Source organism: Lepidochelys olivacea (assembly GCF_965140295.1).
Source record: "Lepidochelys olivacea isolate rLepOli2 genome assembly, chromosome: 14".
Classification (NCBI taxonomy): domain Eukaryota; kingdom Metazoa; phylum Chordata; order Testudines; family Cheloniidae; genus Lepidochelys; species Lepidochelys olivacea.
In genome coordinates, this window is record NC_140424.1 from 680,047 (window position 1) to 698,123 (window position 18,077).

The following is an 18,077-nucleotide window of genomic DNA, read 5'->3' on the forward strand; positions in this document are numbered from 1 at the left end:
ACATCTCCATGAAGATCTCCTGGAGGTACTCTAAAAGCCTTTGCAGAAGGTTTCTGGGGAGAACAGCCTTATTCCGTCCTCCATGGTAGGACACTTTACCATGCCATGCTAGTAGCAAGTAATCTGGTATTATTGCATGACAAAGCCTGGCAGCATATGGTCCCGGTGTTTGCTGGCATTCAAGCAACATCCGTTCTTTATCTCTCTGTGTTATCCTCAGGAGAGTGATATCGTTCATGGTAACCTGGTTGAAATAGAGGAATTTAATTAAGGGGACATTCAGAGGTGCCCGTTCCTACTGGGCTGTTTGCCTGTGGCTGAAGAGAAATCCTCCCCGCAGTTAGCCATGCGGTGGCAGGGAGGGGGCACTGGCACTGAGCTGTTCGCGTTTGGCTAGCAGGGATCTTTCCTGATACTAGCCAGGTGGTGGTGAGAGGGGAAAAGCAATCATCCCAGAGAATTGGATGGGGGAGAGGGGGTAGTTTGGTTTCTGCTGCTGCATGTTAACAAGAAAACCACAGCACTAAATGGCCAACTCAACGGGCTTTGCTTGGTATAGGAGAGGAGGGCGCTGCTGTTATGAAGGTTGCAGAAGCCGAAAGACTATGGCTTACCATGGCTGCTTGCAAGCCGAATTCTGTTGCCCGGCACTGCGTGTGTGATCTCTAACACCAAAGCTGCAGGCACTCAATATAAGATGCAAAATGCGAACTTGTACCAAAATCACATGTGCTATGTAATGTGAATAGTGTTGTTCACCGTGAAAGAGTATAGGCATTGTTCTGTAAAATGTGTCTTTTTAAATACTTCACTCCCTTTTTTTCCTCCAGCACCTGCAAATGTTTCAAGCCTCCCTCCTCCATCCCAAAGGCTATCTCAGATAAGGCAGCGGAAAAAAACGCACGCATGATGACATGTTCTCTGAGCTCATGCAGTCGTCCAGCACTGACAGAGCTGTATGGAGGGACACAATAGCAGAGCACATGACAGTGGCCGATGAATGTGAGGAGAGGTGGCGGCAGGAAGATCAGAGGAGGCATGAGGCAACGCTGGGGCTACTGCGGGATCAAACGGACATGCGCCGGTGTCTGGTGGAGGTTCATGAATGGCAGCAGGATCACAGACTGCCGCTGCAGCCCCTGCTTAACCGCCCTCCGTCCTCCGCAAGTTCCATAGCCTCCTCACCCAGATGCCCAAGAATGGGGGTGGGGGAGGCTCCGGGCACCCAACCACTCCACCCCAGGGAACAGCCCCAGCAACAGAAGACTGTCATTCAACAAGTTTTAAAGTGGCCTTTTCCTTCCCTCCTGCCCTCCTCCCACACCCCACCCGGGCTACCTTGTGAGTTATCTCCCTATTTTTATAATCAATTAATAAAGAATACATGTTTTTTAAATGATAGTGACTTTATTTCCTTTGCAAGCAAGCTGTGATCGAAGGGGGAAGGGCGGGTGACTTACAGGGAATTTAGAGGCAACCAAGGGGGCAGGTTTTCATCAAGGAGAAGCAAACAGAAGTGTCACACAGTAACCTAGCCAGTCATGAAACTGGTTTTCAAAGCTTCTCTGATGCGCAGCGCTTCCTGCTGTGCTCTTCTAACCGCCCTGGTGTCTGGCTATGTGGCCATGCGATTTGTATCAACCTCCCACCCCGCCATAAACGTCTCCTCCTTACTCTCACAGAGATTGTGGAGCACACAGCAAGCAGCAATAACAATGGGAATATTGGTTTCACTGAGGTCTGAGTGAGTCAGTAAACTGCGCCAGCGACCCTTTAAATGTCCAAATGCACACTCTACCACCATTCTGCACTTGCTCAGCCTGGAGTTGAACAGCTCCTGACTACTATCCAGGGTGCCTGTGTACGGCTTCATGAGCCATGGCATTAAGGGGTAGGCTGGGTCCCCAAGGATACATATAGGCATTTCAACATCCCCAGTGGTTATTTTCTGGTCTGGGAAGTAAATCCCTTCCTGCAGCTGTTTAAACAGACCAGAGTTCCTGAAGACGCGAGCGTCATGAACCTTTCCCGGCCATCCCACGCTGATGTTGGTGAAACGTCCCTTGTGATTCACCAGTGCTTGCAGCACCATTGAAAAGTACCCCCTTGTGGTTTATGTCCTGGGTGCCCTGGTGGTCCGGTCCCAAGATAGGGATATGCGTTCCGTCTAGAGCCCCACCACAGTTAGGGAATCCCATTGCAGCAAAGCTATCTAGTATGACCTGCACATTTCCCAGATTCACTACCTTTGATAGCAGCAGCTCAATGATTGCGTTGGCTACTTGCATCACAGCAACCCCCACAGTAGATTTGCCCGCTCCAAATTGATTCCCGACTGACCGGTAGCTGTCTGGCGTTGCAAGCTTCCACAGGGCTATTGCCACTCGCTTGTGAACTGTGACGGCTGTTCTCATCTTGGCATTCTTGTGCTTCAGGGCAGGGGAAAGCAAGTCACAAAGTTCCATGAAAGTGCCCTTAGGCATGCAAAAGTTTTAGAGCCACTGGGAATCATCCCAGACCTGCAACACTATGCGGTCCCACCACTCTGTGCTTGTTTCCCAGGCCCAGAATTGGATTTCCACGGCATGAACCTACCCCATTAACACCATGATCTCCAAATTGCGGGGGAATGCGGTTTTAGAGAAAAGTGTGTTCATGTCCTCATCGCCAAGCTTCCGTCGCCTCCTCGCCTGGTTTTTCAGGTGCTGGTTCTGCATACGCTGCACGACAATGCGCGAGGTGTTTACAATGGTCAGAACTGCTGGGGTGAGCTGAACGGGCTCCGTGCTTGCTGAGCTATGGCGTCTGCTCCTGCTCGGGCAATCCAGGGAAAAGGGCGCATTGTTCTGACGGAGGGAGGGGTAACCGACAACACGGCTTACAGGGTTGGCTTACCGGGAATTAAAATCAACAAAGGGGGTGGCTTTGCGAGAAACAGAATGGCCCCCTCAAGGAGAGAACACAAAACCACAAGGATAGAACTCAAAACTGAGTTTAGCAGGCCGTTGATTTCACGGAGGGATGAAGGAGAAAATGAATACAAAACAAATCTGGTCTATTTCTTGTTTTGATCCACTTCATCTATCTTTATACATCTTGCTGGCAGCAGACTGTGCAGTACGACTGCTGGCCATCGTCATCTCCTGGGTGCGCAGCAGAAGACGGTGCAGTATGACTGCTGGCCATCCTCTTCTGCTGGCTGCTGATTAAAAGACAGTGCACTAGGACTGCCAGTAGGACTGAATTGCCATGAGATGAAACTTAAAAGGGAAATGACTTGGCTAAGTCACTCCCATGTTTGCCCAGCTGCCCCTGACCTCATCAAGGTCAGTTAAAAGAGCACCCTGGACTACGTGGATGATGGCTACCAGTCATACTGCACTGCCTGCTGCCAAAAGGCAATAAGCTGCTGCTGTGCAGCAATGCAGTTCCACGTCTGCCAGCAACCAGGAGACATATGGTGAGGGTGAGCTGAGCAGGCTCCATGCGTGCCGTGGAATGGCGTCTGCACGGGTAACCCAGGAAAAAAGGTGCAAAACGATTGTCTGCCGTTGCTTTCACGGAGGGAGGGAGGGAAGGGGGGCCTGATGATATGTACCCAGAACCACCCGCGACAATGTTTTAGCCCCATCAGGCATTGGGATTTCTACTCAGAATTCAAATGGGCGGCGGAGACTGCGGGAACTGTGGGATAGCTACCCACAGTGCAACGCTCCAGAAGTCGATAGTTGCCTCGGTACTGTGGACGCACTCCGCCGACTACATGCACTTAGAGCATTTGTGTGAGAACACACACAATCGACTGTATAAAAACGCTTTCTACAAAACCGACTTCTATAAATTCAACCGAATTTTGTAGTGTAGAATGGCCTGAATGGCTTTAACAGCACAATAGACAGAACAAGGAGTAATGGTCTCAAGTTGCAGTGGCGGAGATTTAGGTTGGATATTAGGAAAAACTTGTTCACTAGGAGGGTGGTGAAGCACTGGAATGGGTTACCTAGGGAGGTGGTGGAATCTCCTTCCTTTGAGGTTTTTAAGGTCAGACTGGGATGATTTAGTTGGGAATTGGTCCTGCTTTGAGCAGGGGGTTGGACTAGATGACCTCCTGAGGTCCCTTCCAACCCTGATATTCTATTATTCTAATACATATGCTAACAAACAAAGGCTTTGTTTAAGTTTATCATCATATGTTTTGTGCTGTTACATTAGTCAGGAGTCCTCAAGAGAGAAGGGGTGCAGGGGAGAGAAGGTGTTTAAATAGTGTTTTTGATTCTGTATCTCCCCCATTGGTCTGAATTATCCATGACATCCATCCTGCATCACATCAAGTCCAAATCATTAGAGGACTGCCTCTGTTTACACTGACCAGAGGATGTTTGGATTCTGATATCAGCCCAATTCTGCAGCCTGATGGGAATCAGATGTTGTCCCCAGTGTACCTAGAATTGTTTTTCCAGCTAGTCTAAGATGCATTTTGTTAACTGGAGCAGCAAAACAAAGAAAACGAACGCCTCATTTTCCAGTTTTGTGGGTGAGAAATTATAAGTGAAGATGATAATGCTGGACACTGACAGCCTTTAACCAGCTGCCTCAGGAATCTGCTAAGAACTCTGCTGAAAATATGCTCCCCATCTTAGCGAGGGAGCTAAGACTTATCACACATCTGCCCACCTCTATTGGAATGACGCTCCTTCTGATCTGACAGCTCAGGCATTGTCAGTTTCATCCAGAACAATTTACAGACTTGGACCCTAATCCTGTAAACCCTTAATCATTCGATCAATCCCATTGAAGACAAGGGGACTCTTTGCAGGACTCTGGACCACTTTGGTGGACTGCTAAGAGTTTCAGGAGTCTGTTCTCCTTAACATTTGTCTTTTAATAAGTCCTAGATAGGCTGAAATGGCTCCTCGCCCAACTCCCCTATTCCATGTGAGCAGACGGGGTGGGGGAAGGCGGGCAGAGAAGCATGCTGCCGTCTGGCTACACAAGGCGGGGGGGTCGGAGCGGACGGGGAGAGCGGGGGGGCCCTGGGCTGGGAGCAGCCACCTTGAGCCCCCCGTGCGTGCAGTACCGGCGGGAAAGGGTTTCTACCCGCGCCGCCGCTCGCAGGCCAGGTACCGGTACCGGTACCGGTCCCGGTCCCGCCCCAGCTCTCGACCCAGGGAGCCAAGTCACCCGGCCCGCAGAGCCAGCAACGGGCGGCCCTGGAAACCCGCACCCCGGGGACCCCTCGCACCCCGGGGACCCCCTTGCGGCGCCTCTCGCCGGGGCCTTCGCGGGCGGGCGGGGTCCGGTCCGGTCCGGTCCGGCCCGTGGGGGGGCGCCCGCTCCGGCCCCGCCCGCGGCAAAGGCAGGAGCGCGGCCAGCCGGCGCCCCACCCCCCACGTGCGCGCGCGCGCTCGCTTTCCCTTTAAGGTCCAGGCCCACCTGCGCGACGTCTTTTTTTTGCCCCGACACGAACGACCGCGGCCACCTCCCTTTAAGGCTCGGGGCGGTTGCGCCGGGCCTCCGCTTCATGAATGGAGCCACGTGACCCAAACATCACGTGACGCGTCCGTGAGCGGCGGCGGCGGCGGCTCCCGGAATCTCGGTCCCTCCCAGCGCCCCCCCGGCCCCGGCCCCCCCGGCGGCACCGTGCGGAGGGTGAGGGAGCGAGGGCGGGGCCCCCGCCTTTCCGGGGGGGGAGCGCAGGGGGCCCCCCCCGCCTTCCCCGGGGCACTTGGCGGGGGGGGGGAGAGAGAACAGGGGGCCCCCCCGCCTTCCCCGGGGCACTTGGCGGGGGGGGGGGAGAGAGAGCAGGGGGCCCCCCCGCCTTCCCCGGGGCACTTGGCGGGGGAGGGGAGAGAGAGCAGGGGGCCCCCCCGCCTTCCCCGGGGCACTTGGCGGGGGGGGGGAGAGAGAGCAAGGGGCCCCCCCGCCTTCCCCGGGGCACTTGGCGGGGGGGGGGAGAGAGAGCAAGGGGCCCCCCCGCCTTCCCCGGGGCACTTGGCGGGGGGAGGAGAGAGCGAGAGAGAGCAGGGGGCCCCCCCGCCTTCCCCGGGGCACTTGGCGGGGGGGGGAGAGAGAGCAGGGGGCCCCCCCGCCTTCCCCGGGGCACTTGGCGGGGGGGGGGGAGAGAGAGCAGGGGGCCCCCCCGCCTTCCCCGGGGCACTTGGCGGGGGGGGGGAGAGAGAGCAGGGGGCCCCCCCGCCTTCCCCGGGGCACTTGGCGGGGGGGGGGAGAGAGAGCAGGGGGCCCCCCCGCCTTCCCCGGGGCACTTGGCGGGGGGGGGGAGAGAGAGCAGGGGGCCCCGCGCCTTCCCCGGGGCACTTGGCGGGGGGGGGAGAGAGAGCAGGGGGCCCCCCCGCCTTCCCCGGGGCACTTGGCGGGGAGGGGGGAGAGAGAGAGAGAGCAGGGGGCCCCCCCGCCTTCCCCGGGGCACTTGGCGGGGGGGGGGGGAGAGAGAGAGAGAGCAGGGGGCCCCCCCCGCCTTCCCCGGGGCACTTGGCGGGGGGGGGGGAGAGAGAGAGAGAGCAGGGGGCCCCCCCCGCCTTCCCCGGGGCACTTGGCGGGGGGGGGGGGGGAGAGAGAGCAGGGGGCCCCCCCGCCTTCCCCGGGGCACTTGGCGGGGGGGGGGGGGAGAGAGAGAGCAGGGGGCCCCCCCGCCTTCCCCGGGGCACTTGGCGGGGGGGGGGGGAGAGAGAGAGCAGGGGGCCCCCCCGCCTTCCCCGGGGCACTTGGCGGGGGGGGGGGAGAGAGAGAGAGCAGGGGGCCCCCCCGCCTTCCCCGGGGCACTTGGCGGGGGGGGGGAGAGAGAGAGAGCAGGGGGCCCCCCCGCCTTCCCCGGGGCACTTGGCGGGGGGGGGGGAGAGAGTAGGGGGCCCCCCCGCCTTCCCCCGAGGCATTGTGGGGGGGGGAGAGAGAGAGCAGGGCCCCCCCGCCTTCCCCGGGGCACGGGGAGGGAGAGAGAGAGAGCATGGGAGCCCCCCCTGTCTTCCCCAGGGCACTTGGCGGGGCGAGCGAGCAGGGAGTCTGTCCCCCCCGCCTTCCCCGGGGCAATGGGGGAGGAGATGTGGTGCGTTCTCCCTGCTGTTTGCCCCTTGCGATGTGCAGACGTGTCTGAGGGTGTTAAAGGCGAGAGCTGTTGATTCATCAGGTGTCTGGGGCTGTGGTGGGAAGTGTCTTAGAGCTGCTGTGGGTCACCCTAGAGAGAGTGTTTCCGAGGAGCTGGTGCCTGCACCCCCTCTCCCATTAGACCCGCATCTTGTGAATGTTGAACAGAGACACTGCTGACTCATCAGCATGAGCTCACTGGGTAGACGGTGCCAAGGGGTAATGGGGCACTGAGAGGGGAGTGAGGTGGGGGCTCATGGACAGGGGGACAATGTGCTGGTAAGTCTGTGTCTGCAAACTGACGTTTAGGGTGTCGGAGCTTGACATGCTGACTCATCTGCTGAGAAAGTGAGAGGATAGCGCTGTCATGGAGGGCAGCAGGTCTCCCCCTTGTGAGCCTGGCTGCTGTGGGATGGAGCTGCAGGTGCAGGCAGTGGGATGAATGGTGGAGTTAAAATCCTGACTAGAATTTGTGAGCACACAGCGCTGGGTGACATCCATATGCTGGGTCTGTGCGTTGACCACTCTGGCTGCTGAGGGACAGGATGTAGGGAGGAAACAGAAAAGGTTTGTTGTGGGAGGTGGATGTATGTGGTGGGGTGGGAACAAGGATTCTGAAAACACTTCCTGTTCAGAACTAGCTTCCTGGGGCTGGTCTCAGTGTGAGACCATCAGACTGTCTGCTCTGTATACTTTCCTGACGCATGTTTGAGCTCTGTGCGATCTGTTTTTTGCATGCTTGCATTGTACTTGTAACACCCAGTGCACCTCTCCTGCCTCAGCTAGTGTTACAGTTGATTGATCTGCTAGGGTGATAGTCTTGCAGTACAGTCCCCAGCAGGTCCCCAGAGACACACATGGTCTTTGTAACAATAAACACAACCCTTTCAAGGGCTCAGTTGAGGCTGGCATACCTTAAACATAAACAGAAAGAGGAGAGCAGCGCTACAGATCTATTCAAAGTGCCCAAAGATCAGCTAAACCCAACTGTTGTGAGACACCAAAGAACCCTGAGTAATAGTGAACACCTGTGTGCAACATTACAACAGTTCACCATCTTTCCTCCCATAGCAAAATTTCTGCTCAACCCAAATGCATTGTCGCAAGGCAGGGTGAACCAAAACAAGTGGGGTCAGGCCTAACTCCACTGGTAGATATGATGAAGACCTTTGCCTTTGAGGGAAACCCAGCTCTGTCAAGGGTGCATATGAATTGAACAATAACAGCAGTATTTATGAATTAACTGCTACTGAATGAGTAATTTTAAGAATGTTTTGTGTTTCTCAAGGATGTCTCACCAAAGGATTTACAGCTCTTTGCAGATACTTGCCTACTTCTAGGTTTAAGTGCTGTGCCTATAGGAACACAGGAATTGCCAGACTGGCTCAGACCAGTGGTCCATCTAGTTCAATCTTTGACAGCATCCGGAATCAGCTGCTTTAGAGGAAGGTGCAAGAAACCCTGTAATGAACAATTATGGAATAACCAGCCCATGGGGGTAGTTTCTTCTGTCCCTGACTGCCAGTTAGTGTTTGGCTTAGGCCCTGAAGCAGGAGGGTTTATATGCCTTATACATTTCTAGCCTTGCTAGTGTAAGGTCTGCTGTATGCTAGGAAATTAGGTTGATATAACTACATCGCTCAGGGATGTGACACATCCACCCCTGGAGCAACCCAGTTAAACTCACCTAACCCCTGGTGTAGGCAGTGCTACGTTGCTGGGAGAATTCTCCCATCCGCCTAGCTGCTGCCTCTTGGGGAGGTGGATTAACTTCGCTGACTGAATATCTCCTGCCCGTTTAGATAGCTTCTTCACTGAAGCACGGCTGCAGAGGCGCAGCATTTTAAGCATAGACGAGCCCTAACTGTAGTTGCTCAATCTTTAAAAACACATTGCCATAGAAACACAGTTGACACAATGTCAGCCATTGTGTTAAGTTTCCCTAGCCCACACACAACTTCTTCTAAAGATCCTACCTATCAAATCAAAATGTATAGTAGTGGTAAGGCATTTATTCATAACGTCAGTTAGTACAAAATGTTAATGAATTAAGCTCCCAGCTGGGAGGCAAGCAGGTCAATATTATCCCCATGCTGCAGAAATGGAAACTTAGGCAGGGAGAGACTGATTTCCCCAAAGCCACACAGTAAGTGCAGAGCCAAGAGTAGGATTTGGGTGTCTTGCATCCCAGTCCTGTGTTCAAAACACTAGGTCACGCTCTTCAGTATCCCTGTGAATCCCCATGTTTGTTTGTTTTTTTTTTGAATGCAGTAACCCCTAAAATGTACCAGGCACTTGCCAAGCACAACAGAAGATCTGTTTCCTGACCTGAAGTGTTCCCATTCCGAGAGCGATCTACAGATGGGTGTAGGGGGAAGGAAGGATCCAGACAAGCATGTTCTGTGGGGTTTTTTGGTTGGTTTGCTTTATTACCTGTATGGCCTCTGCATCAAGTTGTTCTGCATGCTGGGAATTATTGTAATGTCAGTCTTTGCAGCACATCTGCTCCCTCTTACCTGGGTGATCAGCAGAGGTACACGCTTCTATCTGGTCTCCCAGCTCCTCTGGATGGAATAGATGTATATGAAGAGCAGCAAGTACAAGTCCCTTTGGATATGAAGATGTACACTGCAGGAGAAGACTCTGCTAGAGCCAATTCACCTGCTGTGTTCCACAGTCTGTTGTTCAGTAACCTCACTGACGGTGATCCAAGGCTCTCTGAGCTGAGGGGTGGTGGTTGCTATTTTGTATGAGGTGACAGGTGAGGGCTGACAGAAGACTTTCTTCGGCCATCTGTGTTGTCAGTCACCCCAGAGGCAGGACTATTTCTTTCATCTTTGGTCTCCCCATGAAGGAAAAAGGTAGAGAAAAGCACAAGCCAAGAAGCTGTATCCCTCCTACCTTAGACCTGAGCGTTTGCTTGTCTCTGTACCCCAGAGACCTGACTTGGGTGTGTGCAGGGCTGCTCTGTTCTGTTTTATCTAGACAATGTCACTTGGAATGAAAGCTTCAGAGTTGGGGCAGCTGTTGGACATTGTACCATTGGTGGAGAGGGAGTTTTTGGTCTGCGTTACTGTTAAAATATTTTCTTAGGGAAAAGGGGTTTAGAGGTGCAGAGGCTCATTGCATCCTCTAGAAGGGACTGAAAATTCCACTCTGTGGGCTCTCCTGAGCCCAACCAGTAACCGGGTTTGAAGGAGAAGTGTGAGGTGAGTTGCTGCTTATTGAAAGACATGCTGCTGGTTGATGCTTAATCTGCCCCCTGCCCAGAGCTGACAAGCTTTGGAAGGGTTCAGAAAGTTTGAGCTACATGCAGTGGGGAGCAGCAGATGCCACTGGAACCTTTCCCTCCCAGGTTACGGGGCGGGCTGCAGGTCCTGCTCAACAGTAGAATTATTCTCCCTTCTTGCATCCTGGCATTTCCTGTGTCTGGAAAGCAGGATTCTCAGGTGACAGCTTATTGCATGAAGGTTTGCTGCTCAGAGCTGGGAAGGCCTCTGCTTTACAGCATCTTAGGCCACTTCCCATCTCCTGTGTAAGTGATACACCTTGCCCAGCAGGGCTCTGCATTTAGAAAGGGGTTAATATGCTGAGGGAAGGAGTATCTGAGAATCGGCTATTCCCATTCTCTGTCTGAATTCAGCTAAATTGTGCACAGGTATTTTAGCTGCACTGTAAAGATGTTCTGGGCACTAGTTTGACTTGGGGCCCATCTGCTGCAGTGTGTATCTGTGGGTGATCTGAAGAGATGAGTTGCAGAGGAGGTACTGTCTCCACTTCAACACGTACAGTCAGCAAGAATATTCAAGCGGTGTCTTTGCTGCCGGTGTAAGCACCATTGTTTGGCCTGCCATCCCCCCTGCAAAACCCCTTACAGTGCAGTTCCTTCCTCTGGCTGCTACATCCCTTGAGGATGGGCCTCCCTTAGTGGAGCGGTCTCCAGGCTGGCTGGGCTGCTGGAAGGAGTGACGTCAGCATGTTTACACTAGTTTGATGGCACAGTTCTGTGAATCGGGAATGTTGAGAATGGGGCCTGTGTTGAATCATGCGTTTTGCTGTCAGCTCTGTTGTGCCTTTTTTCAGCTGAGGAGAGAATTGGCTGTGCTTGTGCTGAGTTCAGGCCTTTTGAATTCTGGTGAAATGTGTTGAGGCTGCATTTTTCCCCTTGGAGCCGTTGTACTTGGCACTTTTCAGTGTGATCTTTCTTCATGAAGCCATTGAAAAGCTGAGAAATCAGCAGTCTGGGGAGTTAGACCAAGTTTGTCTCTGCCTTGATGACCGTTCTGAGTGTCCTCTGTGTAGGCTTCTGAATAGCCCTGCCTTTGGCCTTCCTGTCAGGGCTGGAAAGTGACCAGCAAGCCTTTCCCTGGTCCTCCCCTCAGTGATGGAGACTCAGGCACTGATACCTTCTGAGTGATGCTTCTCCACCTTTGATCTCTTCTTGAGAGGGGGTGCTGAATCATCAGATACTTTCAATGGAATCTTACTACAGCTGCAGAGGTGCTGGGAGGTTAGGCTTGGATAGAGAACAAGGCCTGACAAATTGGATTCCTTCTGTTCAACCCTTTTAACCCTAAGATACAAGGAAGAGCTTAAAGAAAAGGAGTACTAGTGGCACCTTAGACTAACCAATTTATTTGAGCATAAGCTTTCGTGAGCTACAGCTCACTTCATTGGATGCATGAAGTGAGCTGTAGCTCACGAAAGCTCATGCTCAAATAAATTGGTTAGTTTCTAAGGTGCCACAAGTCCTCCTTTTCTTTTTGCGAATACAGACTAACACGGCTGCTACTCTGAAAGGAAGAGTTTAGTTGTCATCAGGTTCTCCCACTCCTTTTCTCCTTTCCAATCTGTTGATCTTTCTCCTACCCCCATCCCATCCCAGCTGTCTGACCACCTGCAGTGGTTTGGAAGCACCCAGCCATTGTCTCTCCACCACTGGTTCCTTTCAGCTCCCACCTGTCCCTGACTCTTCTCAGATCTCTCCTTGTTCCCAGAGTGACTCTCAGATCTGGAAGCAGTTTGCATGGGCTGTATGATTTTAGGAGCTTGAGGAGTGGGGAGGATTATAGCACCTATTCCTGACAGCCGAGTGCATTCAAACAGCCAGTTTGCAGGAATTCAGTGTTTTAGCAGTAAAGGGGCATGTGTACATACTGCACAGTGCAGGGGGTGAAGGGTAGGGTGAGGCAGTGTTCTCTGAGCAGCTCCTGTGACATGCTTAATGGAGATCTGGATTTCTCATGCTGAGGGATTTTGCTGAGCAGCTTAGGCCCTTAAATTTTGAGTGAATCTGCCTCTGCCCCCTCCCCCATATCAATACTTTGCTTGGGACTATTTTCTGGATATGAAGTGTTTATATAGTCTAAAATATCAGTGCCAAGACTAAATTTGTAGGATCTACAAATGTGAAAGTCCTGATCGGTCGGTCCGTCTCTTCCCCCCCCCCCCCCTTCTGCAGCTTCTGCCAGTAGGAGCCCTTTTTCCATGAATGAGGAAGTAATCATGATCTGTGTGTATAAAAACATCCTCACTGTATTTTCCACTTTATGCATCCGATGAAGTGAGCTGTAGCTCACGAAAGCTTATGCTCAAATAAATTGGTTAGTCTCTAAGGTGCCACAAGTACTCCTTTTCTTTTTGCGAATACAGACTAACACGGCTGTTACTCTGAAGTAAACAGACTATTTCAACTCCATTGTAGTGGGGTGGGGGGGAGGATTCATTGTTTCTCCTGAAAGTGAGAGGGAGTGAAATGACGCAATGAAGAGGGGAGAATACATTTTACAAAACAATTGCTGGTGTCCTGTGAAACTGTCCTGCTCATGGCCTGTGCGAGCCTGCTCTTTGTGCAGCAACTTCCTGTGATATGCCACTTGGAAGTATAATGGAATAATACTTCCTGTGGAGGCTGGATGACAGAAATGACCTTTCATAGCAGCATTATCTGAGCATAGTTAGCATCTCCTGCGAGGCTAAGGCTATGTCCTCTAGGCATAAATTACTTACCTCCCAGTAGCCTCTGGCACTTTAGAAGCATTTGAATCCTGCCTGTTTGTTGGGAATCTTGGAAAATGCTGAAGCCTTTCTTCTCTGGTGGATGGTGGTAGATGCATTGCATGATGCCTGAGCACGATAACTTGGCATTTACTGACTTTTGTGTCTGATTCTCAGCATTGTGTCAATGTTTCTTGCATGTAATGAACAAGATACAAGCTGCAAATATGATTAGTTTTATTGTGGCAGCATTAACTGTGCTTGCGACTGGATAGCACACAAATATAGAAGCGTTCTCAGTCTGGATTTGGATGGGAGTGCTCATCCCAGTCTTGGCAGTGGCAGCTCTCTAGGGTGGCTCATGTTCCCTTCTTGTTTGGGGCACAGCTGTGGTTGTGTCAAGTGGGATTTCAGGAGGCTTCCCAGTAGCAAAACCTAGACAGGGCGGTGGTTTATTACTGTCTTTCTAGAACTGCAGACCTAGAGGAGGAAGGACCTAGGAGCATGAGTCTCCATTACAGCTGTCAGTATATGTGTGTCTGAATCCCAGATGGCTGCTGTGTGAAGGGAAGAGCTCAAATCTTCCCACTGGTGATAGCAAAGGGATCCACTCTCTTCTTTCTGTGGCCTCTTCATGTTTAATTTATCACCCTTGGTCTTTGAACTCACTTCCCTGAATCAGGAGGGGAAAGTGGGGCAGGGATAGTCAATTCTTTTTTGTCAAGGTCCAAACTTCTTGGTCAAGGTCCAGACTCCATAGAAAATAATAATAATAATAAAAAAACCCCAACAAAACCCAACCCTGATGATGATGATAAAATTTCAGAGTCTATTGAAAAGCATCTAGCGGTTCGGATTTGGCCCACAGTCTGCCTATTGACTACCCCTGGCAGTGGGCCTTCGGCCTGGCATTTTAACAGGAGGAGGATGAGCTTGTCAGGTGGAAAGTGCCCAGCCCCTGCATAGGGGTTGAGGAAATGCTTAGGCACGAAGTGGGGCTTGTGTGGTGGTTGGCAGGGCAAATACTTTTCCAGTGCTGCAGGTTCCCTCTACCCTCTCTCACTTTTGAGTGTACCACAGAGCGTTGCTAAGTAGACCTGCACCCCTGGACTGTGGGGTGAGAGGGACAGTGCAGGTCGGGGGTGGGAGCTAGGAGTGGTGACTATCTACTTCCTGGGGCAGCCCAGCAGGGGATTCTAGCAGAGCCAGTGGCTTTCCCCCTGCGCAGCTGCTTCTGGAATCACCATTCCTTGGACTTCACTGGTTTGGGTCCTCTGGACTCTCTGGCCCTCAGTGAGAATTTTGACCCCAGCCTGAAAGGGTCACAGGTAAGGGAGGCTGTTTTCAGGCCCCCTATGGAGGGAGGACACTTAAATGACTCCAGCTGGTTGGTTGTGCTTGGGGGTTCTGAGGAAGGGGGTGTCTGAGAGAGGCTCAGAGGTTGCCAATGTGCTGAGTCAGCATGACAGGCTTGGAACAACCATGCTCTGGACCCAGCCTGCTGCCTGCCAGGCTATTTTTAAATATGTGGCTTCCTTGTACTCTGACTCCTCCCAGTGTTTCTAATCTCCCCCCACCCCCTTTCCCTCCCCAGCCACTGCCAGCACTTGGCTTAAGTCTTCACAGGCGCTCGGGTGAGGAAGGAGAGAGATGAGCAGCAGCAGCTTCTGCTGAGGGGCAGGATCAGTTGCTTGTGAGTCGGTCTGGTTCAGACTGGGAGACAGGTGCTTGCTAAGCATAGCATGTGGGAGAGACTGGCACTGGCAGCAGGCTTGGCCCCAACCTCCCCTGTTGGAACCCCTGGGTGCTGTTCAGGGTTAGGTTGCCCCTGGGGAGTTGATCCCATGGGCCAACCTCTGATCTTCCCCTCCTTTGTTTCAGATCCTGACTGACAAGGCTCTCGTGTTATGACGACCCCCAACAAAGGAAACAAAGCCTTAAAGGTAAAGGGGGGGGCCTGGGAGCATGGGTGACCAGCAGCTGGCACTCTGTGGGGGATCGCAATAATGCATGTGTTCCTCTTCCCACAGGTGAAGCGGGAGCCGGGCGAGAATGGGACCAGCTTGACAGATGAGGAGCTGGTGACCATGTCTGTGCGTGAGCTGAACCAGCATCTACGGGGCCTGTCCAAGGAGGAGATCATCCAGCTGAAGCAGCGTCGGCGCACGCTGAAGAACCGAGGCTACGCGGCTAGCTGTCGTGTCAAGCGTGTCACCCAGAAGGAGGAACTGGAGAAGCAGAAGGCAGAGCTGCAGCAAGAGGTGGAGAAGCTGGCCTCTGAGAATGCTAGCATGAAAATGGAACTCGATGCCCTCCGCTCCAAGTATGAGGCGCTCCAGAACTTCGCCAGAACCGTGGCCCGGAGCCCTGTGGCCCCAGCGCGGGGCCCTATCACCTCCACCATGGGGCCCCTCATCCCTGGCAAAGTTGCCACCACCAGTGTCATCACGATAGTGAAATCCAAAACGGACGCCCGGTCTTAGTAAAGCAATGCTGCCTGGGCTTCTCTGTGCAGGGCAGTTAGGCGCAAAGCTAACCTGGAATCCCCAAAGCACAAACCCCTTTCCTGTTGGGTCAGGACTCCCTCCTCTCTGCTCGGGACTGGCCTGCTGATCGCTCCAGTTTTGTGTTTTGTTTTGTTCAGATTGATATGTCCAGTGGTGACACCCCCACATCCTGTGCAAACAGAGCCTCCCACCTTTGGGTCTACAGCCCTCTGGGGCATCCTTGGGATAGAGACTGTGAAAGACCTTGGTGTTCTAGCCAAAGAAATTCTGCACAGCATGAAGGAAGGTGTGTGCTTGAGGCCCACGACACTCCTCAGTGGGTAGGGGATGGGAGGGCAGAGGAGGCTCTGTGGCAGGGAGTTGGGATTTCTGGTTTCAGTCACTTCCGAAGGATTTATTCCATTATACTTCCAAGTGGCATATCTCGGTGTCTGTTTGCCAGGTGCCCAAATCTGCTGCTTCTGTCTCACTTGGTATCAGTGATTGCCGTGGGGGGTAGTTTGTGTAACTGAGTTTAACTTCTAGACATGCCGCCTGTGTCCCAAAGGCAGGTTTCCTTGTGACTTTCACTGCACCAGCCACACACATGCGGTAATGGAAGAGAGGAAATTGCAGTTCCCTGGTGTGTCTGCTCTGGAGATGGAGGGTGGGGGACGATGGGGACATTGTGGGGGGCCAGCAATGAGGGGAGGAGGAGATACCATAGTGACTGAAGGCCAGTTTTGTGCCTAACATGTTGCACTGAACAAGACCAAAATCACTAGTTTTTCCCATCTATTGAGGGTATCAAGTGTGTCTAGTGTGATGGTTTACACAACCAGTTTGTGGTTAAATAGTCCTTTTATTTAAAGAGAGAAACATTCATTTTAAGAGTTATTAAATTATCTAAGTTTAAAATCAGACGGAAGAGAGCATATTTATAGTCGGCTTTTTTTACCTGAGCAGGCAGGAATATTTGACCATATAAATGGAGAAATATTCTCAGTCTCTGCTAGCTGAAAAGTAAATAAAGAAAAATAATTTTAAAGTTTCTCATGAACCTCCTGCAAACTCTCTGTGGCTCTGAGGTTAGTTTTTATAAAGAGTTATCAGACTTTATTTATAAAATTTAGAAAAAGACAAAAAAGAGGCAAGTCCTGTTTGATATCTTTTGCAATTGTACCAAAAGTGACTTATTCTTGAACTCGCTGGCTTCCTTCGTGTTCCCACTGTGTTGCGCTGTCCGTGCTCTCTGAGCTCTTGTGTGGCGCTGTGATGTGATGGTGCCAATAGCTGCCTTTGCTGTCTGGATGTCCTGTCTTCATGCTGCCTTTGCTTTTCCAGGGATTGACATGGGGCACTGTCCTAGGCCTGCAGCAGGTCCTTGGCTCCCCAATCAGTTGGGCCAAGATCCATCCTGACCTTTCTAAACGGAAGTCAGAACAACTTGATGGGTGTGAACAGATGGTGCCATCTCTCCAGGAGCCTCTCCTTCTGCACCGTTCTTTTGTATAGCCGAACAGCCTGTTTCCCTAGCTGGCAGCCACCCTCTGCAGAGGTACAGCTGCTCCTGGGGGCTGTTGCTAACCAGGTTGTTCTTGGTAGCTCTGTTACCTGAACATGGCAGACTGTTGTAAGACTGTGTTCCCCCTACTCTTCAAGCAGGAAAGATGGCAGGGAAAGTGAAGCAATGGAGACTGATCCAAGAGGTCATGTTTAGGAGGAGACTAATGGGAAATAGCTCTGGGCTTTGGTTTCCTTTTAGATCCTGCGGTAAGAACTTTTAAGTGCTCATTAGATGCTGGCCATGAGCCTCATTGTGCATTTGAGCAGGGCAGGAAGTTGCATCAGTCCTGGTGATGGACTCCCTTGCTGTTGAAAGAAAAGGAGGACTTGTGGCACCTTGAAGACTAACTAGTCTCTAAGGTGCCACAAGTCCTCCTTTTCCTTTTGCGGATACAGACTAACACGGCTGCTACTCTTGCTTGCTGTTGAGTGTCTGCATAGTACTGAAAGGGAAGCCAGGACATAGTTGCTTTCTTTCCTCTCCATCCAACCTCCCCAGCTTCCTGGTGCAGCTTCTTCTAGGTGTGATGTGTATGCAAGGCTATGCAATGGAGCTAAGATGCTATCTGAGGTCTCGATCCCTTGCCACAAACTGTTCCCCTGGCAGCTACAGCTCATTGCTGTTACCCCGAGGTGGCAGGACAGTGGGAGGAGACCAGCCTGACAGGGACACTGAGCTCCATGTGGTGCTCTCTGGGTTGCTGGATTCAGGCTGAGCGTAGGGGACAGAGTATGCTGGTGCTGGGCTAGGCAGCTTAGGAGCCTGTTCATATTGCTGACCTCCTCTGGCTGGGCAAATTTCATGCCCACCCCACTCATGGGCAGAGATTTTTGCTTTTTACTTAAAGCAGGTAGGCCTGCCAAAAGCCAAGCATTCAGTAAGAAGAGGGAGGGCCAAGGACAGGTTGGAGTCTGAGCACTCAGGGCAGA

The 18,077-nt window shown here is 52.5% G+C and overlaps 1 protein-coding gene across 3 annotated transcripts; it reads left to right on the forward strand.

Moving 5' to 3' along the window:
- Window positions 1-5,568: 5,568 nt before the first annotated feature.
- Window positions 5,569-16,242, forward strand: MAFG (MAF bZIP transcription factor G). Of its 3 annotated transcripts, none has more exons than XM_084648254.1 (3): window positions 5,569-5,649; window positions 14,977-15,038; window positions 15,126-16,242. In XM_084648254.1, the coding sequence occupies exons 2-3, from the start codon at window positions 15,003-15,005 to the stop codon at window positions 15,576-15,578; spliced, it is 489 nt and encodes a 162-aa protein (XP_084504380.1). In that variant the 5' UTR covers window positions 5,569-5,649; window positions 14,977-15,002; the 3' UTR covers window positions 15,579-16,242. The 3 variants fall into 3 exon arrangements, with proteins under 3 accessions (XP_084504380.1, XP_084504382.1, XP_084504381.1); XM_084648256.1 differs by lacking the exon at window positions 5,569-5,649 and adding an exon at window positions 14,371-14,423; XM_084648255.1 differs by lacking the exon at window positions 5,569-5,649 and adding an exon at window positions 14,751-14,788.
- Window positions 16,243-18,077: the final 1,835 nt, after the last annotated feature.